Below are 25,233 nucleotides of genomic sequence, written 5' to 3'. Positions count from 1 at the left end.
TTAGTACTTTTGCTTCTATGATTTTTGAAGTGGCATGGGGAATGCAGCAGGCTCGGTTGGTTCACCTGGAAGAGACGGAGACCAAAGCGATGCGCTGTGCGACTTGCGCTTCCTTGTCTTTGCAGCCGTGATCTGCTGCAGTGCCTGCAGCAGGAGGCACGAACCCTCTCCGAGTCTTCTTCCAAGTCAGGCCATTGATTTTTTTTAATTTTTTTTTTTTTTTTTTTTTTTTTGTCTTTCGTATTGAAAAGTCATCTGTAACATAATTTTAATGATGCACCCTGAACTTCTGGCCAGGTTAGGCTTAATTTTCAAAGTGGAAGGAAGAGGACTGTGAGATCCCTCTGGTTTCTCCTGTATTTCTTCCTTAGAAGCACTGGGACTGTAAGCGAGAGAGGAGCGGCACCCAGGGAAGCTCAAAGCACAGAGGAAGCTTAACCTGAGCAAACTCTTTCATTACAGAAGCATCTGACTTTGGTGGGGAAAATCGCACGTTGCCTTTGAGTAACAAACTTTACAAGAGTGCCAAGTTACTTTATTATTTGTAAAGTAGGTGGCTAAGAATGAAACAGATGACATCGCAGATAATGTTAGAGAGTTTGTTTGTTTGTTGGCTTGTTTTACCGGTTTGAGGAAGAAATGAAAACTCCTTTGGTCACTAAAGGAAATAAAATAGCCAAGATATCTGAAGCTTTGTTCATAGTCTCAAATCTAAAAATACAATAAACTAAGCAGCACTGCAAACAAACAGAGGTTGAGGCATCAATAACAAACCGATAACCGGCTTTATGTCTGAGATAATTTAAATTCTGTGCTGGTTTGTAAATAAAAGAGTTAGCAGCATAAGAAAGCTATTTTGAAAAATGGGGAGGAAAAAAAAAAAAGTCTTGCTTTTCTGGGTAATACCTTCTATCTCAAAGCCTATTCTTTTGTTCCCACTCTCATGAAGAAATTAGACGAGTTTATGGCAGCAGTGTCTGTTCTTGAAAGATAAGCTTAATTCTTAGCATCACAGCTGTATCTGTGAAGGTCAACAGAGGACGAAGGTCATGGCTCCAGTAAAGATACTTCACCGCATGTTAAAAAACTTGTAATTCTTTAACTGGTTTCATTTTAGAAGCTAAAAGATTCCCCCTCAGCAGGTTAATGCCATGCTAGTGTCACTCTAAAAGTATTTTCTTTGGACCGCAGGCCACTGCTTTATTTGAAGCTTGTTTATTTAGCATGTTAGTTTGGGCGAGGAGGAAGAGGGTGTAAGGGGAGACCAGGAGTTGCTGCATGGGAGCCGAGGTGCCTCGTGCATCACAGCAAACACCTCCCAGGGATGCTCCAGGTCTGGCTGCCGCTCTCCTACTCCAGGGACAGGCCCTGTGACAACAGGGTGGGATTTCAGATGCATAACATTCCAACCTCACCTCCTGAGCAGCCAAAAACCTCTTGAGGCCCTTCCCTCTTGGTGGAACTTGGCTGTAGCTCTGTGAACATCTTAAACTATTTATTTGTGTATCACCTGGTTTCATTGCCAGCCAGATTTTGTTCCCTCAGCCTAGTTCCCCGCAAAGGCAGTGCCAGTTTGTGTTGGCGCAGGCGATGCAGGAGCATCAGAAGCAGCAGATGGGGGTGGAAAGTGGGAATGCTTCTTTCCACGGCGGCTGCCTACGCCTTCAAAGTGCTTGAGGAAGCCACAACCTGGGGAAGCGCTGGTACACATGTTCCCAGAGCTGTGTGGTGACCCTTCCTTACAGCCACACTATGGTATTTACCTAAAAGGCTTAATCTGCTGTATTATGAACAATATTAAGAAGTTGTTCTTTAAGTTGCTCAGACTCCAGCCGCTTTCAGACCAAACATAGTGCTCGGAGCACTGTTTATAGCAGTATTTTAAGATCTAGAACTTTATCTTGTTGGTCACGCGTGTTTGTGACCCTGAACTATAAAGTGAAAGGGTGCTTTGTCAATGGTTTCTGAGGAGCCAGGATTTCGTGCTGAGTTGCCTTACAGCAACGCCAATTGCAGCCACGATTTCTGCCATCCGATGATGGCGTCTTCGTGCAAAGACACACAGCTGTGACACATTCTCCCCTTTATGTGCAAAGTCAGTCAAGCACTTAAAATCCTGAGCTGTTCAGAGTATTATTTCAATGTCTTTTGCAATCTTCAAGGTGAGTGACCCTGCTGCCCGGGCTAAATTCCAGTTTACATAATTATAACCTGCTATTCCACTCCCCAAAGAAATGCTGCGCAGAGGCCGGAGCTGGCGCTTGCCCCGTTCGATGCGAGCCGGGGCACCCACGGAGCACGGTGCCCTGCACAGATTCCACGTTGGAGGCGGTGTCAGCTCAGGGATAACCTGCTTCTGCTGCTGCTGCCATCGCCAAACCAGACCGCGGCAGATACTAAAGGTAATCAACCAGGAATATAAGCCAGAACAGAGAAAGAAGTGGCTTTAGGGCTATCCGGATACATTTATCAGTATTAAATGGCCCTGGCAAAATTTGCCTTTGCTTTATTATCATTTCAGTCTGAACAATGTTTGACCTGTAAGCAATTAGCCTGAAGAAGGTCTGGAGGATGATTCTGGTGCTTCTAAGGGCCAAGAGAATGAAAATGAAAGGCTAAAGATGATGATTTTAGTTGTTTAATGGAAACAATAGCATGCTTTCATCTATTTTTTCTCCTAAAGATTATCATCAAAGACGCTTACCACAAACAAACATGGAAGACTAGAATAGAAATTTTGCAGGAAAAGAGATTACTTTTATTAGGAAAAACTGTGTCTGCCAGAATAGGTAAGCACTGAACAGATTACATAGATCATAGCATGACTTTTATCAGAGGTTTGCAAATTTAGACAAATATCCGCAAGGAATAAGTATACCTCAGCTACTCTGCTTCAGGGCAGAAGGGTGAACTTGGAAGGTCTGTTGAAGCCTCCCAGAGTTGTATCTCAAGTCATCATTGTTTCCCTCCATCCTATTCTCTTCCGCTTCTAATTCTGGGTGCTTCAAAAGGCTCATTGCAGACTGGGGTTGGGCAGCTTGAGCTATCTGAACAAGGCTCCCCCAGGGTTAGAGAGCCAAAGGATCGTGAGGCAGAAATATACGTGAGGCAGAAGGATCTAGGTGATCCTAAAACATGCTGCACAATGGGCACTTCTTATTTTTTCCCCAATTCTTGATCAACCGAAAAATACAGCCACCGCTGCTTATGAACAGCAGCCTTTAACGTAGCTTTCCCTGCCAAGTCTGCCCACCAAGGACCAGAGCGTGTTTTGGAGCTGCTGTTCACAGGTAACCAGTTTGGGGCCACCAAACACCAGTCCACAGCAGTCATTTTCAGTCTCTGTGAACTAACCTGGACTGGAACCAGTGGGTTAAAATTACTGGTCACCTCTCCTCTACATTTAGAGCAGCACCTGAGCAGTGTCACAGGGAAGCAGCATCTCAGTCACATCCCATTGCCATGATCCAGTTCTTATGGTCTTGCCTATCTATTTATTTTTTGTAAGGTTTTTTAGAAGAAAGAAGCAGAAGCCAAAAATTATCAAGTTTTTTAAGATTTGACTTGGGGCGTCACAGTAAATATGGAGAGCTTTCCTGGCCACTGAGATATAGGAGGCTTAAAAAAAAAAAAGTAAAAATACTGAGGACCAGCAGAAAGTAACTGTTTTAAAAATAAAGCATTTCAAAGCAGGCACAGCCAGACGGGTTGCAGCCCTCCCTCTGAATTCTTCTTTGTTGTAATCACAGTATCTTTCGGAAGAAGTTTTTGAAAAGTCTGGTCAGAACGTGCCTACTAAATGTACTAAAACTCTACCCAGCAATGTATTTCCTGCACGAGCAGAGCAAACATACACACAGAACTACAAAGTGAGGGCTCTCTGTTATCCCAGTGCATTCAATCTACTGTGTGAAGCAAAACAAATTTAGTCAAGACAATGGTTAGAAAACACAATGCTAACAACTGTTTTTTCCTGACGAAAATTCTGAACACTCAGGCTCTACTGTCTGAACACTAAACTAAATTGCATCTTCAGATGCTGAATTGCATGTAAATTGTCTCCTGTGAATACCCACCTTTTCCCAGTAAAGCACTTTACTCTCATGAGAATGTGTGAAGTTTTAATGACCACTGAGATTTCCTTCTTACCTCTAAAGCCGTGCTAAAGTGTTGCTGACACAATTACACAGTAATAGGCTTTGGTGCAGCCAGTGGTTTTGAAACAACACCCGTACAGATCTCTCTGCTCAACTTGCACTTGTTTTGCCACAGAGCTGAAGTCTGATTTAAGAAAAAAAGACAAAATTTTTTCAGTGTGTCTCTCCTGCTATAGCACACATTTGGGGTTGTGGGGGTGGGAGAAATCAGTTCAATTTTTTTTTTTTCTTTCTGTACTTTCTATTTTTTAAAACCTCAGAGTTTTCAAAACCTGTCATTTGTCAGTTAGTCTTAACATATTTTCTCTATTTGTTCTGTTGAAATTTTTCATTTAGGGAAAAATCCATCGGGTCCAAGGTTCTGAAAAGGTGGTATCAGTTCTAGATCTCTAGATAAGAGGGATGGAAACAAAAATTGCATAATGTTTGGGGAGCTGTGATTCTTCTTTTCAGCTATGTATACCGGAAGGTTATCTAAACACCTGTTATAAAAAAAGAGAGAAAAATACAAGAGCAGAAAACTGGCTGTAGTTGTAACAGTGTCGTTGTGTTTTCCCGCTCCTCTCCCTTTACGTTTGAGAGAAATAAAAAAATACAGGAATTCTCAGGCAAACAAATTTTGACAAACCTTTACAGGTTTTAAAATACATATATTTTCTGTCATACCAAGGCTTTTATAAACAAAAAAGCAAAATGCCTAATTAAAAACTTTCCTTAAAATCCATAATAATATTAGTCCCATGTAAATAATTTACAAGAGAAGAAAATGTCCCTCACAGTCGTTAAGTAATATATTGTCCGAAGAGCCATGATGTGCAACCTGACTGTATGAGAAGCCCTTTGCTGCCAAGTAACTGAGTTAACCCTAGCTGGTTTAGTCTGAAACCGTAACAATTAATTGTCTATTTTGCACATTAACGTCTGATTAGGAGGAAACACAAGTGTGCAATGCACTATCATCAGACAGCTCACTAACTTGTGGAAACGAATTCTAAGTAAGGCTCTTCACGCAAAGCAGTGTCTATTGAAGCATGTTTACATTCATGTTTTGACATCCATATGATTGCAAATTTACAGAACAAAAAAAGTGCACTAGTTTTTTCCACTTTTCTGTAATAATGAGTTTTACACTCATTTTTGGCTTTGATTAGGCAGCACTCACACCTAATAACAGATGACTTTTTAAGAGTTTTCAGCGCCGTAGCTGTTTACAAACAGCTGCTGTATTGTAGAGTACATGGTCTTGGCTTTGAAATGAGCACCCTGTCCCTACCCAAGCGTGTGGGTTTTGTTTGGGAGGTGATGTAAGTATTATTTCTGGAAGCTTCTTACCCATGACAACTGTACACAAAGATCAGGCGGTCTCGCTACTGGCACAGTCCTCGGCCGGCACAAGGACACACTCGGCAGGTCGGCATGCACAAGCACGGCTTGCCAAGGCTCAGGGAACGGCCGAGCCCAGATGCCGGCTGACCGCGAGGGATCACAGGAGCTGGGTGTGCCGGGAGGCACCAGCCTGTCCGCTGCCCCTTCCAGAGCCCGAGGCCTTGCGGGGAGGGAGCCCGCCTGCCTACAGGGCTGCGTTTCCATTTCTCCGGGGTTAAGACCTTGGGGTGGGTGTTGGGGCATCTCCTGTGGGTGCAGCTCTGCCCTCCACCCTCCCACCAGGTGAGAGATGCGTTATAGCAGCACTGTTACTAGCACGCTCAAAAGTGAGTGGCTTCTGAGGTATATGCATCCTCTTAATATAAACCAGAGTTCAGAGCAGAGTACCCGTGCCCCGCCATCACCATGGCAGCCCCAACAAACAAACGACCTCATTGCTAAACATACAGGCGGAGTCACGGCTGCTCCCATTCTAAGCAATGCTACAGCCTTCCCCTCTGCCTTCCAGCCAGTGAACCGAGTAACACAGATGAAGGATGGCTGACTTACCAGTACGTCACGGGTCAGCACTGCTTACTCCCAACAAACATCTGCATTCGTGTTAAAACGCAAGAAGTCAAACCCTCCAGCAGAGTCATTCCCAGGGGCTTGCTTTGAGTGCCTCAGGATGAAGCTTGCTGTTTTCTATACATGGATGGAAGTGACAAGATTTTGCCTGCTGTAAGATATAACCCCCCTCAAAAAAAAACCAACCAAACAAAAAAATGTTTCCACTAATGGCCTTCCAGTACACGGTGTTAGACAAGGAGGGGGAGGACAGGGTCCACCACTTTGTCTGAAAGGCAGTAGTGAAGTGGGAAGAACGTGGCTTTCACTGACAAGATATGAAGCGTCATTCCTGTTTCCAACATTTTTCATCCGAGTATTTTTAGCAAAATGTTTCTTCAGAGCTTTTAGCGGCGTAGTTTCCAGCAGCTTGCCTTCGTACTGCACCACACAGGAGACTATTCGCTTTCAGGCCTTCAAAGCTACTACTTCAAATATGCACTCTGAAATAGGTCGTTAAAGTGATGTCTGGATACCACAGCAGGCCCCCCGTGCATCAGCTAAGCTGGCTGCCAGGAGAACAGATGCGTCTCCTTCTACAAGGTGCTGTTTTCATGGTATTTGGGAAGGTTTCCTTATGCTCTGACACATGTAAGTACCCTATGTCCAAGAATCTCCGAACCCCAGCAAACATGTAGGTATCTATATCCTAGAATCAGGCATATTAAACCATTTGTCACCTGTCTCAGCAGCTGGAGAGGAACTTCTGTGGAGGAGGCCTAGTGCCGCATCCAGGCAAGCAACGCTAACACCTATCCTGATTTCCCCTACCTAATTTTGAATTAAGTACTCTTACGAACTGATGCTGTTGCTGCTCTTGCTTTGGCAGCAGCAGCCCGGCCTCAGCGGGGGAGATTTTCAGCAGCTTAGCTGTCACTTTGCTAACCGATCACAAGTTAGATAACAAACCCAGTTTTGCTATTAGCCTTTTAACACTTGCAAGGGGAAAAAAAACCCACCCAGAACTTAGGTGTTTTCTAAAGGGCACAGAGAATCAGCACTAGCAGCAGAGCCAGCTTTTCAAAACTTTAACCCCCTCCCCTCAGTTCTCCTTTCTCATGGAAATAGAGGCTGCTAAAATTTATGGCCAAAGGACTTGAAAGCTTTTTTTGAAGAATATTTAATCCACAAAGCTTCATCTTACAATATAAAAAAACCAAGATGTCTGTTTAGAAAGCTGATATCCAGCTGTAGTCCATTTTTCTTATTTTTCGTAGCTCTTTTTCCTGGGATTTAGACAGTTTACATGTCATCTCTCCTAATAATTCCATAGGACTTGTAGCTTCTTGTTCCATTTCAGTAATGTCTCTTTCTTCATCTGATTCATCCTCTGCTTTTTCACTTTCCATTTCTACTTCATCAGCAGCTACTTCAGCACTGTAAGAGGAAGATGATTGGAAACAACCCAATTAATGGGCACTTTCACACACTACAGTATTGCACACTGTAGGAGAGAGGTAAGTTATCATGCAAATAACAAAGTAAACATTAGATTTTGTCTTTTTTTAATCTCAGGCTACTTACAAACTACTACATTTCTCTTGCCATCTCAATGACAAGCCATTTTTCAAATAGCTGTCCTCTGTTTTAAGTAAACTTGAGCTCTGTATTTTTTTTTTCTCTAAACATAACACAGTGTCAGAACAGGTAGATCAATATTCTGTAAAAAGTAATAATCTCACAGTCCTACAGTATTAGAAACATTGGTCACACTGGTAGGCGAGACAATATTCAAGAAAGTAATTCTTCTCTTTCCAATCTGAAAAAGGTCACTTGGTCTTACGAACTGCTACAGTACCTAGAGTGTTACTAGAAAAGTAAAGTTTGGTTTGTTTTTTTAAACATAGGGAGGTGCTTAAAATGGCCACTCCCTTATGACTTCCAAGAGTTAAAATGTGCTAAGTAGAAAGCACACTTCCCAAGAATTATACAGAACAGTCAGCATTTACAATGTGGTAATTAATTCACATGCCTGTTGTATAAATATTTTGGATCTTATTAGGAATGACCTGCATGGCAGAACAGTACCAGTCTTCTAAAAATCATCTGCTCGAATACAAAGTATTTATCACTTACTCAATGTCAACAGTGAAACATGCATAATACCTTAATATTATACTGCCAAGGAAAATACAATGATTTAACATTAATAAGAAAATTACTCTATACAGTGCTATATTCTTGTTATTCCAGAGCCCGATTCTACAGCCCCTATATGTAACTTCAAATGTGCAGTTGTACCAATTCCCAGTGTCAAAGTACAAACTCTACATGTGCCAATACTTACACAGTTGCTGAACTCCTGAGTTCTGCAGTACTGAACCTACATGCAACTTTCTACACATTCCTCGGGTTAGATTTTGCCAGTCTTTTACTGATGTGCCAAAAAGACTTTTACTTGTGTCATTCAGTAACAAAGCTAGCAATACGGGCCAGCGCAAGGTAGCAGACCTGATTGTAGTGCTCTTGTGGCAGAATATAATGCGCATGCAAAAACTACTCAAACTGGTGGTTTTTTTTTCCCCCGAGTAAACCCTGGCAGTATAAACCATCCTCTCACTGGTCTTTGCAAATTCAGAACGGCAGCTGATACCAATGATGTATTTTCATCTCTGGCTTGGCAGAGTTTCATTAGAGGCTTTAAAAAACAGACTGCACAAAAAGTACAAGCATTTAACTGGCTTCTGTGTAAGTGACAAAACATTAATCTTAACACAAGACTACAATCACAACCCCTGTGCCTGCATTCATTTTCTAGCAGTAGACATCGATCTCAGAGGAGCAAGCTACAATACATTAAGTACCTATCAAATGACTCCACTAAATCGGGACTAATGCATCATAAGACAAGCTTAGCCAACTGTCTTCACAGTATATGCTCATATGTTGTAGCTTAATTAGGAACAAAATTTAATCTTAACAGCTTGTTTAGAACTCATGGTGTACTTAGAAACAGAAACCAAGAATTATGCAGGAAGTCATCATAATATCAGATAAAGCTGAGAATCTGGCATCTATCAAAAAATGGCACCAAAACCATTAAATCCCTGGAATAAAGTCAGACTCATAAAGAACATTTGAGTACCAAAGGCAACATGTTGGGTATGAGCACATTATGCTAAACAGCAGCAAAAATAACAGCAACAAACGAGCCAATCAACTAAACAGCCAGTCTGCTTACGTCCCCAAACCTATGTAGTTTTAAAAACCACATCTTGCCACCATAAAGCTACTAAAATAGAAGAATGGAGAGTTGGTAAACTGTTTTTGCACTTTAAACAAGAACATACGTAATTTAAAATAACTTCAATAACTAAAGAGAGTTCTTCAATCTTTCTTACCTTTTGTTCTCTTTGGAGATGAGCAATGAATTAATAAATATAGGACAGAGGAAGGAAGCAGATGGCAAAACATGTGCCGGAGTGTGCAAAAGCTGAAAAGATAAAACAGAAGCTTTATGAAAGCCTTTGTTTGTCATGATTTTGTTTGGATGCTTACTGTAATTACTCCTACCTCTTTGACAGCAGGTGAATCTTGCTCATGCTTATTTTGAACAACTCGTTTTCCGAGGTCTATATCCTGTTGTGATTGCTGACATCTGTGCTTTCCCAACAGCAAGCTAAATGGGGTCACAGGAAGACTTTCTTCTACTGCCAGCTTGAAAAAGGTGAAAGTTTTAAGTAAAATCTTAGTGTCACAAATCTAAGTTCTATCTCATTTTGAGTTACCAAAATTCAGAATCAACCTCTGTGACAAAACTCGGCACTCACATTTCTCTCAACTGAGACATATGGCTCTTTGTACTCATTCTCTGTCAGGCATCCTGAGAGAATCCTACGCAGAGGTAGTAAAACTCACCAGGATCTGTATCTGGATTCAAGAATGCCAGATTTTAGTTGGCTGATGAACCAATTAACTTCCAAACACGGAAGCTGGTGCATGTGCCAGAAAAATTAAGAATGGCTTTCAGATACCACTTACAACTAAAAGGTCATTTATACTCCAGCATCATGTGCCAAGTGATTTAATTACATAACTGGAAGCAAAACATGGCAACTTCCCTTCTGGCATTTTCCTAGATCAATATACCTTAATCTGAGTACCAAAGTATTCCCCCACCCTCCAACGAAACTGATTACTTATACCCACATTCCCCCTGGATTTTGCATTAGAAAGATACTAACTTCTACTTTGATCTATTTTATCTAACCAACTAAATCAATCAAGCACTGCTGTTTTAACTCTGTTCAGGGGGCATGGAACACCACTTTGTGAATTTAAAAGATTGCATTTCCCAGACTACTTCTGCACAGAAGTACGTACTGGAATATAAATTTGAAATTCCTTCTCATTGATAAGCCACAATTGACTGGCAACTGTTCATCCTCATCAGAAAGTGTCGCTCAGGCAATACTATTTTCCACGTGTTAAAGAAACCAAGATAAGGAAAGGGCTTATTCAAACATCTTGAAAATGAGAGCAAAACCAATGGTTTTGCTTCATTGTGTAACTGGAATCCTTTTAGAAAGGTATCATTTTTTGTTCAGGGGAAATGAGAAGAGGAAGCAGCGGCTCACTAATACCTTTGAAGGTTTTTACAAACACCAGTTCAGTCAAAAAATAAGCAAATACAGATTACTGCCCCTAAGTGCCTATGACTCCACCTAAGGATCTGGCGTGCATTTTCATGACAGAAGGGAATCTGTATCTGACAAACTGAACAACTGAATTTTCAACTGCTCTGTCAGAACTTCTGTAAGAGGTACCTGTTTGCTTGACGGTGTAAGCCTTTCTTCTAGAGACTTTGTGCTAAGCGTCATTAGCTCCTAAAATACAGAACAATGTAGCAAAGTTATAGTATGCGCACCTGCTTTCCATATTTCCACACCCTGCCTACAGAAGCTTCCAACTGGCCCAAAAGCTTTTGTCAGTCAAGCGGAAGAGGCAATCGCACCTCTTCCTCTCTATTTTATACAGAAACTGAAAGGAAGCGGCAACAGCCTAGAAGATCTATATAGACTTTTTGGGAAAACAAACAAAAAAAGACCCCAAACCACCCACCAATGACCGCAGAAAGTGAGTATCATGTGAAATGTTTGGATAATCAGCAGTAATACAGCAACGTAGGCAATGCTCCCAAATGATCTAGATTCTTGTATGAATGCGGCAGCAGATACTATTAGCAGTAGAAAACCAGTAAATAATCGATTTTGATCTTCAAAGCTTCTAATGAAGAACAAAGCATGGCTTACACTGCCTTGAAATCACAAAAAGAAACTCTTATACTCAACAGCAGAACACTGAATTTGTACCAATCCACATTCAGGAAAATACCTTTTCCCCAGGAACCACTTGCCAATCACTATTTCTTACTTGTGTATCCGTAAGAAAAAATAGTTGGGATCTTCTTAGCCAAAGGTATTTTTCTGAGCCAACTGTTTCAGGTTCATCTCTTGGAATGAAGGCAGCAAGCTGGATCTTTTCCTTACAAAGGTTCCTCTGGATATAGATTGGTCGTGGCTCATTTGGTTTAAACACAAACACTGCAAAATAAAGGACATCTTCTCGTTAAATCATGAAATTCTTACCTTCCTGGATAGCTGTCAAAGCCCTAGGTATCATAGTCATAAAGGGCTGGACAGGATTGCCTTTAAGCACTAGTTTGCAGGAGCTATAAATGGGTAACCTTACGGCGTAACAGAAAGTACCTTTCACAGTATTCCAATCCAGAGAACATACTTGGAAACTGATGTTTCTGTGGAACAGTAGCTCTAGGAAGAGTAACCATAATTTACAGTCGAAGCTCTAAAACGTGGCTGTACAGTTCAACCATGGTTTTGCATTTACAGGAGAGGGTTAAGAACATTTAAGACCCTCACCCAGAAAGCATGGTTAACCCTGTGCTATATCCTGTACCGTAAAATAACTGTTGGACGAAAATATGGGGAGCCAACATGTCTTTTCTAATGTAACTGATTCCATATTTTGCTGCTGCTGCTGTTTTCCACAGGTGCAAACACAGACTCAAGTCTGTTTTATGGCTTTTATGGGGATGGATTCTAAGAAAACCTTTTTCTAGAAATTATACTTTCACAGTTTTAAATTCCAATGACTATTACTTGTCAAAGAAGCCTTTGTACTTACGGCTGGACTCTTTTGAGAGCCATGAGACAGCAGCAATGTATTCTGAAAGGGGATCAGGTTGCAGAACTAAGATGTTGAGGTGGGCACTCCATTCCACTGAAAAGCAAACACAGCAACAGCCAGACATGAAAAGGCGGCATTCAGTTCTATCCCACTACTTTGCCAAACAAAAGGTCAAATGGGAATGACACACAGGGCCTTCACCTCTGGAAGGGGAACGCGGTTTCACTTATTCCCAGATGAATAAAAATAGAGAAATACTAACAACTTCTACACGATCGTAGGAAACACAATTTGTCTCATCAGTCATTTAACTTAGAAGTTACTATGCACATGCACACAAAGCACATGCACGCTGGGCAGGATATCATCCTGACTGAAGTATGAAAATTATGTTTCCACAGGACATTTTGTAGTGGGTCAATCGGGAATCAAACTAGAATTATTTTAAGGTTTCATAGTAAATTCAGGTGTTAAATGTTACCACTAGCACACATTTAAGCTGATCTTACATGCACAACTGAGTAGGTTCCAGCAACACAGAAAGCCATGATCAGTGGCACCAATAAGGTACTTGGAACATGTTAGTCTCCCAAAGCAGATGTTCCTACAGAAGTAAAAAGCCAGAACAAGTTAGTGACCTTCAGATTTCCTCCTCTTTTCTCTATGTAGCAATGATTCACAAGTCACAAAACCATTCAGTTAAAACTTAGTTCTTGTATTTAAATCGGGCTAAGTTTGCTTTTTGCTTTCACCCCTAGTGGCATGGAACTTCACATACAACCACCAGATAGGTCTGGGAGATTTAAAGTATGAATAAATCTATAAGGATTACATATTCCTATAACATTCTGATTTCAAGGAGTGATTTTAAACTCTTAAGTAAGTTACAAACCCCTAAGTAATAGTAACTGTTCACATCAAGCCTGGTAAATAAATTCCTTATGTAAAGAATTCCTACTATTGCCCTAAGCACTAGAAAGGATGGACAAAAAAAAAAGTTACAGGCTGCTCCAACTGAAGAAACTGACTTGTTTTCACGCATTTTAATTTCCCAGTCTCTTGTTTGAGAATATCAGAAGAGCCTTTTGATTTCTAATGCTATAGAACATTTTCAAAAAAGCTAATAAAGGGCGGAATTTCTATGTTGAAACATTGCCCTTTGAAGTTATGATACTAATACAGTCATTTAATATAGCCCTAGAGTTTCCTTTTAATATAACATATAGTAAGGCTACAAAAGGAGTAGCTGTCCTGGGAAAAGCTTGCCACTGCACCAAGCTGTCAAGAGAAGTTTTCTGCATAAATAGTAAAGACGTGGCTTACACATTTTCCTGCACACAAGTTTTAGAATCATGTTTCTAAATTTCTAATTTTAGAGGACCAGTATAAACAAAACTGACTTGATCACACAGAAGAAAAGATAACAAACATACACACAAGAATAAAGATTCTTCATGCCAGAATCTTTAAAATATTGTGACTGCACAATGTGTTGCTCTCCATTTTAGATGTTTCCTGGAAAGGGGTATATGAAATACCTCTAACATTACGGCAGTAATGCCTTTGAGAAGCAAGTCTGAGAAGCAGTTCGAAAAACCTCAGCACTGAAAGGGAATGCTACAGTAGGTGTGTAGCATCTTCCTGTTTCAGCAACTGTTTAGATACAGAGATCTGGCACAGAGATTAAGTAGATGAACCACTGAGGCCACCTATTGCCCCATTTTATTCAAGATTATCATAAGAAACGTGATACTTTACCTGGAACAGAAACTGCTGTATATTTGCACAGTCCAGGAAGCTCAGTATTAAGACCGCCCTATTCTCTGAGTCTCTGACATTTACCTCTACCATCGACCTACGCCATTCCTCATTATTCTTACACAACAGAACGGTATCTAGACCTTCAGGATGTCTTTTATCACGACAGCACACAGTTTAGCATGCTGGGATAGTCTGCTAGGCAAACATGGATTTTCCAGCAGATGTTAGAAAGGATCAGGATATATATTTTGTAATGCAGATAACAAGGTCAATACGCCTTTATGGTTTATTGATACAAATTCTGTTTGTATGCATGAAAACATGCCTAAAGAACTAACATCTTGTATTTGTACTTTTTCAGTACTTTGACTCATTCCTAGATTAATGGGGAAAAAGAAGGGCTATTAATACCCTACTGCATGCCCAACGATACATTGAGTACGGGAGGTAAAAGAGTCCCAAGCAAGTAAGAAGATGAAACTGCAAAGCTCAATCTTATTAACAGTAAGCTATCAACAACCTAAAAGCCATTTTAGAGTTTTTTCTACGTATGAACTTCAGACTGTTAAATTCAACATTTATAAGAACATACACAAGGTCCTGGACTACTATGAATTGATTCTTTAAGTTCTGAGAGTTCAAGTATGACATAAAAAACCAGATGAAAAGCATACCTTATTTTTCCAGGTGGATGGCAAAACGTACACTTAAGATCCCAAGTAACTGAATCCCATACAGTGACAGTTTCTTCAAAGCTAACAGCAAGCACAGAGCCGTCTTCTGAGAAACAGCAGTTAGTAGCTTGGTAGTTGTGGTAGCTGCCTACGAAGTCACAGTTCCAGCTCACACTTTGCTGTGCTGCATTGAATAAACAGGCTAGTTAATTCAAGTCTATACACGAAGAAGAATTCAAGTACTAGGGCTGCAAAATAGGCTCAAGAGCAAGACAGTTCTGTTTCAGAAAACATACACTTTGAGGAGTACAGAGAATCTGTCCCGTTCTAGTACAAGAAACATCTAGTAGGTTATTCATTTGTCCTCAGTTTTGCATTTGAACAGTGAATCATAAGACTGACATGGTACAACATTCACATTTACTTTACCAACTGCATTAACTGAGGTATCAAACAGGCAGATATTAGATAAAAGGGAAAAATAAAAAAAAGATACTTAAGTAGATTCAGCATTTAGTGTTCTGAAATATAGTGTTATTTTAAATTGGTAGCAAGAACAGGAGCATTACTGAAAATCTGAACACAGCTTGCATTTCAGTCCAACAAAACTCATGGCTCATTTACAGAAAGTTTGAAGATCACAGAGTGACCCAATCAGCATGCTTCCTTGTGTTGGTTAACCTGCCAGCGTGTCCAGCTGGGATACCTTTCCTACTGTTGATAATTACCATAAAATAAACAGAAGCGAAGTGATGTACTTACCACATAACATACATTTCCCAGTATAAATAAATTTATACAACATGTTTTTGAAACACAGGAGTAGGATGAAGAAAGGAAGGAAAATAAGTTCACGCTATGCTAAGATATCCTTTATACAATGGCTATCAGTTGATGATTAAAAGACCTGCCTGTAAAAAAAAGCCAGAAACAATTCACCACTTCCAACTGCATGGCACCATCTAGAGGCACAGCGAGAGATCGATCTGCTGCAATTAAAAGCATGCCAGAGTGTAGGCTACTTACGAACCAATCAGTTTATTAATATGTGGTGCACAGAAGCTGCAGCATGTCAATTCTTTCTACCTGAGCATTCCTACCCTGCCCCTGCTAGGCAAACACACCACAGAAGTCAGCACTGATTTGTAATTTTACACATGCCATGAACAGAACTCTGTACAGTCACTTAAAAACAAAGTCACACAAAAAAGACCCTGATGAGGCCAGTCAGCAGATACGATCTTGCTGAAGGAAACAGACCCCACTAGGTTTCATCCCCAGCCCACACTGTACCCAAGATCGAAGTATCTGTTCATTAAAATATAATCTAGGCTTAGAATCATTTACAAAAAATAAAAAGAACCCCCCCACACCCTTTCAGATACCATTGAGAGAGTTGCTATTAAGTAAATATATACACAAATCCTAGTAAATGAATACAAGCTTTTGTTTTTCTTCTCATGAGCAGCCACTGTTGAGGAGCAAACGGCTTGGGAAGAGAAAGTTAATTTGGCAAAGTAAGTTTGCCACATGGAAACTAGTAGCTCAAAAGTACTTTTGAACATGTTCACCTGCCCATGAAAACACAAACATGTTATCAAACAGCAAGCGGTTCAGCAAAAGCACTACCACATCTACTGGGGACATGAAAAGATAAAACACCCAGGTAGCAGGAAAGTTCCAGCTCACTTAAGCGTGCCTGGCACTGTGGTAACAATTAAGTAAAAGGAAATGAAGAAGCAGAAAGTCTTGCATTTCACGTGCAAAGGCATACAGGGTAATACAGCTTCTTCAGACACTCTATTTAAAATATGTGAATATCAGCATGCATTTTGAGAGGTGAAATTTCGTTACTTAAGTATTTTGGAAATGGATCCTAAATATCCATTCTAGGACTTTCAAATGTCTATGGGTAAGAAGGATGTTCAAAAAATGAACTCTGAAGTGGTGAGCAGCGGAATGGCAAAGTGCTATTATTACATACTGAGTCAACTGAAACAGAGTAACACATTTCTGCATCCTGCTCCTTTGAGCAGAAGTCTCAAATAAAAAGACTACCCAGATGAATGACAAAACATCCATTTTCCCAGCATGGACAAATCATTACTACAAACAATCCTCTAAACAATAAATACAGGTTGTCACAGCCTTCTGCAGCAGGCTTGGCAAGGTCTTTGCTATTTCAGGAACCTCCATATCAATCCATAATACTGCAAGAAACCTATGAGAGAACTCCATCACAGAGGATGCTCAGGAGAACACAATACTTCATTCATCAGCAGAAACAGGTAAATGCATGCGACTAAAGGGCCTAGTTCTGAAAGGATGAAGTTAGGGTCAGAAATTCTATAGGATGTTATAATGTGGCAAGTAAGAGTAAGTTACGTTTTGACCATATTTACCTTCTGGATCAGTGTCTTCTACCATCACCCAGACTTTAAACACACAGTCTCTGCCAGCTGTTACCAGTATCAGAGAGTCATCTTCTAATTCATCCATGTCACGAAAGCACATGTCTGTTATGTGGTCCTCATGGGGCATATTTATTCTAGTGTTCAGCTTAAAGCTGTAGGAAAAGAAAACAGAAGCTTGCCATTTTAGTTCATTTGGAACTTGGGGAAGATTTCAGTCCAAGATGATTCTGGAAGGGGGCGGGGGGGCAGAAGAGGAATCAAAGTAACTTCTGTCTAATTAGACAGCTACATGGTATCAGACCAGATTTCCTTATCACTTCCATACAGCAAGAGAGATTGTAGGCCAGCACTGAGAAAGAATTATCACTAAGCAAGGATCACTCTCAAATATTCAGCTTGAACTCTGGGTAGTCTTTCCAGCACTTAGAAAATCAGTCACATAAGCTACTACACAGATCAGCTTTATTTTGCTTTGTTTCTTCTTCAAGACAGTAACAATTTATAGTAAATTCTTTTTTAAACAAGAAAATAAGGGAATGTGTATGAACCAGATGCATATGTTAGCTAAAGAAAAGACACATAATCAACAATAAACACATAATCTGCTCTACCCTAGAAGGACTAATCAATCAATGGTGGATTAGACAAAAGTTGGGAAAACTGAACAAGTTATACAACCATTCCATTAAGTCCATAATTTTTAATACGAAGTAAACGTGAACTTAATTCCCATGGTTAAAATAGCCTGTGTAAGTAAATTAGGTTCACAGCAATTACTTTCAATCTGTATTTATGTCAGCTCTGTGTGTGGTTTCAGATGCGTGTAGCATGCATGGCAAACTCTCACCAGAGTCTTCCCTAGATTTTTATTAGTTGACTGGAAAACCTCTGCCTTTGCAAGACAAAGCCTGTACAGACATTTGTGCGATACTTTAGATTTTGACACCCAGAAGGCCAGCTCTGTTACCAGTACCTTTGTGTTTCTTCATCATAGAACCACAGCTTCAACTGTAACTCAGGGTCGGTTACTTCGTCTCTCTCCTCTACTGTTGCCAACCACTTGCCTTGTGCACTAAACGCAACTTTTACCAAGTCAGTTTGCTTCAAACCTGCCTGATGAATGTATTGTCGTTGCACAATATCCAACTGCAAAACAACAAGATGAAATTTAGAATTCAAAATTCAAGCAAAGATTTAGAGGTATCATTTATAAAACCATGGAGAAAGGATGTTCTGAAAGCACCAATTAGGACTGACTGGGCTGTGGCATAAAGAAAAATGCGGGGAAAGCATAATTACGGCATGTACATTCCACAATAATGCCAAGTGTAGAAAAGAAGGAAAAGCAAAAAAGAAATAAAGATATTTAAGAGGGAGCTTTTCCAGAAATTTTTGACATTTAACAGGAGTAGCACAAGTATTTACTCAACTATCAAAGTTTAACTATGCTTAACAAGTAAAAGAAGTTTGCGATAAAGCCAAAACCATCTCAGCTTGGAATCCAGTCTCAGGGTAGAGCCGCTGGCTTTTTTCCTGCTTGCCAAATTAAGTTTTCAAATAAATTCTGATGCGTAACTTACTTGACTGAATAAGTTCAAAATTTAGGACAAGCCCATGCAACTTACACTGAACAGCTGTTGGTCACTTTGGAGACAATAGAATTGCAAGTGGCCAGGCTCTCCATTCAGGACCAAAGCCTTGGTTCTAGGATCAACCACTAGACCTGTCTTGACATCCGTAGCTGGAAACAAGAATCAGATGACAAATGACCTAAGACTGAAAGTGACATATTCTGCCCTCTTAAGCGGAAGATTAGTTTTATCGCACTTACTTTTGATTAGCCCTTGAATACATTTGGAAAATCTTAGGTTGCTGTTGATTATTGTAATTCCTGAAAAGAAAAACAAATAAAGGCTTGCAAAAGGCTTCTGCAATGTAACCACATCTCACGGTGGGGAAGGGACCTTAACCAACTGTACTTAATCCTATAAATGTATCTTTTCTCAATTTACGACACCCTCACATCAAGGTGGAAAGCCAATTTACAGCAGTCGCCACGCAAATGCACAGACCGACGACAAAGCAAAAGATCACTTCAAGCATCTGCGCTTTCAGATCAATATCGAACTTCTATGTCTAGTTAATGAATCTAAAACTAACAAAATGAAGTTATTTGCATTCCATTTTGCATTAAATGATACTTAAATTATGTATTGGCTTACTGTTGTCTGTATGCAAGGTGCAACAGAGTGCACCATCAGATGACATGGAGATGTACTCAATAGGAGATCCCAAACGGGGAAGGAAATCCTTTCGACAATCTGATCCGTTGTGCCACAGAACTAGAACAGATTCAACTCCACCACTCAGCAAGCTGGTTCCTTTTCCGGTAATGAAAATACAGTTATAGGTTTTGGTTAAGAAAAAAAAAAAAAAAAAGTATCATCAGTTTACAATGACAGGCAACCGCAGGTTTCTCAAAAACCTTTCTTAAACTGTCACATACAAAGCAATTATTCCTCATATCCAAGTGTGGACAACACAGGTATGTTTCTCATTACCCCACGTCAAATTGCTGGACACAGGAACAAGAATTTGTGCCTACAATAAAGTTTAAACAATGCATTGGGAGCAGTAAATCCCACTACTTTCTGAGTGAGCTGAGTATTCTTGTTAGAATACAGCTGATTTGTTCTCCTTCTATCAGAAGTACTTTGCAGCAAGAAGTATCCTAAGGAGAATAGTTCAGATCACACAATTCAGATATAAAAAATGAACTATATTTTTGCCACTAGGTTTGAGCTTGGACAAGGCTGGCTTGTTTTATTTGGATGCAAATAAGACTGGCAAGAATTCATCAGTGTTACTGATGAAGGGGGTGGGGAGCAGGGCAGGAGAGTAGAGATGAGGGGAAATAGGTAAGGAGGGGCTAAATTTTATATTCTGCCACAGAAGGTAGACATTTGACGTTATGAATGCCAATCAAAATATATCAAAAAATAAACAGCTGCTTCCATTTTTGTTTCAAGTCCTTCCTGGACATATTTAATATTCTAGAAATTAATCTGTTAGTAAGTGGACAAAATTGAACTTAGCCTATTGATTTTTCTGTCCCTGCTCCAACTCTTCAACTTTGAGAGGGTTTGTTTGTTTGTTTGTTGGAGGTCTTTTGTGGTTTGCAGTTTTTGGCTTTTTACTCACCCTCTATAGAAAAAGCTAGATCCATGACAGTATCATGATGCCAATGCAGTGTGGAAAATGTGTATTCTTTCTTGTGGTAGAAATTCCTCCTATGTGGGGAGCACACCATCAGCAACACAGCAAACAAAAAGAAATACTGAATTAAATCAAGTACACCATCCTCTCCTCTAACTTCCAGTTTCTTGAGTGATCAAGTGATGCAAAGGGAGGAACCATGCTAGCAGGTTTTTGGCGCCTTCTCAGTGCACACTGCGCATCTTGCTGAGCAACTCAGTGCTGTAGAGCAACTTGGCAAGCATATTGTTCTTAACCACACAATCCCACTAGTGTGCTCTCTCTAGGTCTCTACTTGCCCGTAAGGAGGTACTTCAGTTGCTCCTGCATTACCTTTTTCAATGGAGCACAGCTTAACAAAGAGTATTTTCCCATTTGACATTAAACTGAAGTTAGCCAGTACAGTAGCTTCATGGCACTTGCCATTCTTTGCCATTTTCAGAAGTCATAATGAGCAATGCTAAGGACGAATTAGACTGCTTTGCTCAGGTTTCACTTAATTCCTATGGTTACCTAAGTTTACAGGCTACATGGCTGAATTAAAATGCACGTACCAGAGGCGAATCTTTCCATCAGCATGGCCAGTTGCAATACAATCCTCTGTAGGATGGCATGCTACGCAAGTGAAGTGATTGTTTCCACCTTTTGTCTTCACTGCACTTAAAGAAAATCTTCAAGAATTAAGAAAGTAACTTTAGTTACACAAGTTGGTTTGCTGTTTTTTAAACAAAGCTTCAAAAGGATCATCTAATGCACATAAAAATAATTCTGGCCAGCAAAATTAAACATCTCCAAGTTGTTACAGTTACATGCACCTTCCAAAAAACAGATACAGACTTATTTTTCTCTTTATTTCATTAGTTCTTTGCCTTCAGCCAAGCCATAAGATTTTTCCTTTTTTTTTTTCTCTCTCTCCTTCCACCCCTGCTCTGCCCTCTGCCCTTGTTTTGGCCCTGACCAAACTATGTCACTTGTTTCAGTCCAGCATCAGCTTAAGCATTTCCCTGAAAAAAACTATATGCCCAAGCTGAAAAGATGAGTTACCAATACCAATGCAGCATCCCACTGTCTGCCTCTATGGGAAACTTCTTGTATAGTGACCACATCCCCTCCTGCATAAAACCAAATAGTTGCTGACACATACAAATTACTATGTGCACACATCACCAGAAAACCAACCTTTACGATATATCAGACTGAATCAATACCAGACATTTTCAGTCTTACCTGTTCAACTGTTTCTGTTTGAAAAAATAAACTTGGAGATTAAGATCCTTCACTGATGCCACATATTCACCCTGTATAACAAAACAACAGCTTAGGAGGTACAGTTTATGTTCTTACACATGAAAGAAAAACAAATAAAATATGTTTTGCTACAAAGTATTTAAAAATAAGCTGATGTTAAGTAAATATTTACCTATTGTAAGTGCTGTTTTTTCTTTTTCTTTTCTTTAGAAAAATAAACCTAAGTCTTACACAGAACCATTTGTTTCAGTGCTGCTGTGCTTGTATAAAAGCATAAACAGCATACAGTTCAGTGGGAGAAGCCCAACCAATCAACACTCAACAGAAGGAAAAAAAACCAAAACCAAAAGGTGAACATACTTCTCTCCCAAACGCAATAGACTTCGGTGATGCACCCACACCATGCAAAACCACTGACAATTCCTTGGCTTCCAGATCTTGGCCCGCTGCTTTTGTCAGCTTAACTGAGACCAGTTGGAATGTATCTGATCAAAGAAAAACCTGTTATCAAAAGGTTTTTTATGAACAAGTTTACATACACCCCTTACAGAGGAGATTTACATCTCTTCTACCTTAAAACTAACATGTTAGTACCTTCCAATATTTTAATGAGTTTGAAAAAGTTTGTAATACCTTTCAGAAACAATAACTGTTTCAAATATTTTGATTCAGACAACATTATTGAAGATTGAGGACTAGATAGTGGACACCAGTGTAACTGTAAGCAGAAACCAAGCAAAGCTGCATAATATTTGCTCTTGCTCTGAAGTGACATTTGTAGCAATACAGTTAAAAGTAAGGTCAAGCTATGTTTGTATTTATGCCAGACAAAATTCTAGGAAAAAAATCTAGGCATGCTGTTAAATAGAACAAGTCTATTTGAGGTAACAGTGCTTAAGGTGGAAGAGTAGTTTGAAGTACTGTAGCATACCCTGTGCCATGGTAAGCACTGCTTAAAGATTTATTGCATCTACATCAGATACATGTAGTACATGCTTCAAATGTGAAGATAAGCACTCCTCTAAATTATTTTTTTTTAAAAACAGATGTCCTAGAATGAAAACAGAAAAAAGGCACAAAATGCAGGACTGCAGACATCTGTCACAGGATTTTAAGAAATATTTTCAAAATTAATAAATTAAAGCACGTTCTTGCCACATACCATTCACTGACATGACAGTAGCTTAGACACAGAATTACTTAGATGGCAAGGAAGATGCTGATCATACTGTACCTCTTTCACCACTCTTTGGAATGACAACAAACACTGAGTCCTCAGAACTCGCAAGTGCGTACAGTGCCAGAAGTTTGGATCCTACAGTGAAAGTCTGAAAAAAAAAAAAAAGACAAAAAAGACATGGACTTCAACAATTATTACAATGACGTGTATGGCTTTCAACAGTGAATAATGCTAAGTTTTTACAAGACGGAAAATACACACGCTTTGAAGAAACCTCGACAGATCAATTAAAATATTCAGTTCTAAGACAAATAAAAAGACCTTTATTCTATCAAGGACTAATACAAACTTTGTAACAGTACTGATAAAATCTGAGACATCAGATTTACAGAAAAATCTGAAGTTGCCTTACCCCTAATACAAAGCAGAAGGCCCATCTATAGGAAAGGGCCTCTATTTAGCAGAAAACGGGAGGAACAGGACAGTTTGCAGCCCGTATTTTCAAGCCATTGTATCAATTCCTACTGGCACATCACAAACTGCTGCACACTCCCTACGAGCTACACTGTGCAGCAAGTAGCAAAGTTAGCATGTCAACACAGATCCCATCTTTGTCCCCAAAAGATTTTGCATCAGCATGAATTTCTGCAGTGACACGCACATCAATTGCTGCATTTTACTACTGCCATGCATTGGTGGTTTTCAGGCTGTGTTCATGGCAAACCAACACGTCTCAGACTAATTTGTGCCCATTTGTAGCAACTGCTACAGCAAGCCTTATTCCACTAACAATGGGTCAAGAATAATTTTGACAGGTGTTCAACAGGTATAACTCAACATACTTTAATGGGAATCCCATCCATGAAGTCCCACAGCTTAATGCTGCCATCAAGAGAGGAAGAATAGAGCTGAGGGGAAAAAAAGGGGAAAAAAAAAGTAAGTTAAAGTAATGCATCAAAGCCAGCTTTTATATAAAATCACAGCTTACAAGTTGAAGGATTGATCAATGGAACTGCGACTCTGAGCAGCTGAATCATCAAAAATACAGGACCCATATCAGCTCTGTACTGCCTTCAAAGAAAGTGCAATGGAAATACAACACTATTATTCTAGTTTGAATGAAAGAAACGGGTGTTTGGGCTTAATAACTTGAGACTTACAGAGCATGCACAGATACCCATCATGCGAACTTTTATTAACATTTGCATCATTGATAATATGCTGATGCAGTCTACTTTGGCAAGTAATCAAGTAATTATTGTTTCTAGATAGACAACAAAGAAATTCCAGGCAAACTGAGACCCAGAGCCAGAGCAGCAGTGAACAGGGAAGGCAGGCTGCCAGTACGAAGCTAGCCACTGGGCAAACTTAACGGATTTAGTCAAATCTGCATCTGTAGCAGCAAATGGACTGGGGCAAACACCAACCACAGCACGTGTTGCTGATTTTCTCAGATGCCTTTCCTCCCTTCAATAATGAAAAGAGAAAAGGGAATTTTGCTGACATTTTCATTTTGCTGTCATTCCATTCAACAAGTATTATCCACATGGTGTTTCACGTTTTTACTTGTAAAAAAAAAGATTCAAAGTTTACCCTCCCAGGAAGACTTTTGGCGAAACATTACCTCAACAGTGCTATAACCGCCTCCAGCTCGTCCTCCCATTCCAGCCAGCCCCCAAACACCCGGAACAGCCCCCGCGGAGGCACTAAGCTCGGCCGAGGGGCAGGAGCACCCCCAGCACCCCCCCCGCCCCGCGGCCAGACCCCCTCCGCCCCCCCCCCCCCAGACCTGCATATGGTTGTGGGGGTTGAGCTGGATGCCCGTCACCAGGCCGGCGTGGCCGCCCATCAACCGCAGCGTCTCCTCGGTGGCCACGCAGTACATCTTCACGAAGTCGCCGGAGGCGCACAGCAGGTACCTGGCGGGGGAGCAAAACCGTCACCGCGCCGCCCGCGGGGGAAGGGGCCCAGGCACGCCCCGGCGAGCGGCAGGCCGCAGGGACCCCTGCCGGCTGTCGCCCCCGCCGCAAAGCTCCGGATCCGCCCCCCCCCCAAGGGTGGCAGGCTCAGGGCACGGCCCCACTTGCTTGGAATCGGCGGAGAAGACGGCCCTGGCGCCGTGGAGGGTGCTGCCGCCGCATCGCACCACGCGGAGCGTGGCCGGCGCCACCATCTTGCCTCAGCGAAACCCCCGACCTTTCACCCCCGCCCCGGCGAGCGCGGCCGCTCTCGCCCCGCGTTCCGCCGCGACTCTATGGTGCCCGCGGCTCCTCGGTCAGTTCCGCCCGCCACCGGCATGGCGGCGGGGGCAGGCTCGCGCCGGCGCTGGTTGGCTGCTGGGCTGTGGCGCGCGCAGGGCGGGCCGCTCGTGCGCCCGCGCGGCTTCTCAGGGACGCTAATGGCGG

At 41.0% G+C, this 25,233-nt stretch overlaps 1 protein-coding gene and 1 long non-coding RNA gene across 4 annotated transcripts; one reads left to right on the top strand and one right to left on the bottom strand.

The window, feature by feature from the left end:
* The first annotated feature begins 1,743 nt into the window (after window positions 1-1,743).
* On the top strand, window positions 1,744-17,127 carry LOC121092204. Of its 3 annotated transcripts, none has more exons than XR_005829221.1 (5): window positions 1,744-2,402; window positions 2,522-6,740; window positions 7,513-7,606; window positions 9,765-9,816; window positions 11,127-11,467. It is a non-coding gene; the product is annotated as an uncharacterized LOC121092204 (long non-coding RNA). The 3 variants fall into 3 exon arrangements; XR_005829220.1 differs by having other exon boundaries at window positions 1,751-2,402; window positions 6,052-6,740; XR_005829222.1 differs by lacking the exon at window positions 1,744-2,402 and adding an exon at window positions 16,918-17,127 and having other exon boundaries at window positions 2,410-6,740; window positions 11,127-11,225.
* Window positions 7,163-25,043, bottom strand: WDR75 (WD repeat domain 75). The gene is made up of 21 exons (XM_040602772.1): window positions 24,916-25,043; window positions 24,618-24,747; window positions 23,671-23,736; window positions 22,883-22,976; window positions 22,009-22,133; window positions 21,628-21,698; window positions 20,955-21,071; window positions 20,347-20,435; window positions 19,368-19,526; window positions 18,977-19,036; window positions 18,771-18,886; window positions 18,119-18,291; window positions 17,134-17,297; window positions 14,732-14,915; window positions 12,806-12,900; window positions 12,294-12,389; window positions 11,523-11,692; window positions 10,916-10,975; window positions 9,663-9,806; window positions 9,491-9,582; window positions 7,163-7,526 (listed from the first exon to the last, which is right to left on the bottom strand). Exons 1-21 carry the CDS (start codon window positions 24,999-25,001, stop codon window positions 7,319-7,321), a joined length of 2,499 nt encoding a protein of 832 aa, XP_040458706.1. The 5' UTR covers window positions 25,002-25,043; the 3' UTR covers window positions 7,163-7,318.
* Window positions 25,044-25,233: the final 190 nt, after the last annotated feature.

The sequence above is a fragment of the Falco naumanni genome, chromosome 8 (genome assembly GCF_017639655.2).
Source record: "Falco naumanni isolate bFalNau1 chromosome 8, bFalNau1.pat, whole genome shotgun sequence".
NCBI lineage: Eukaryota > Metazoa > Chordata > Aves > Falconiformes > Falconidae > Falco > Falco naumanni.
Note: the sequence above shows the minus strand (reverse complement) of the source record. Positions and strands in the feature narration are given on the sequence as shown.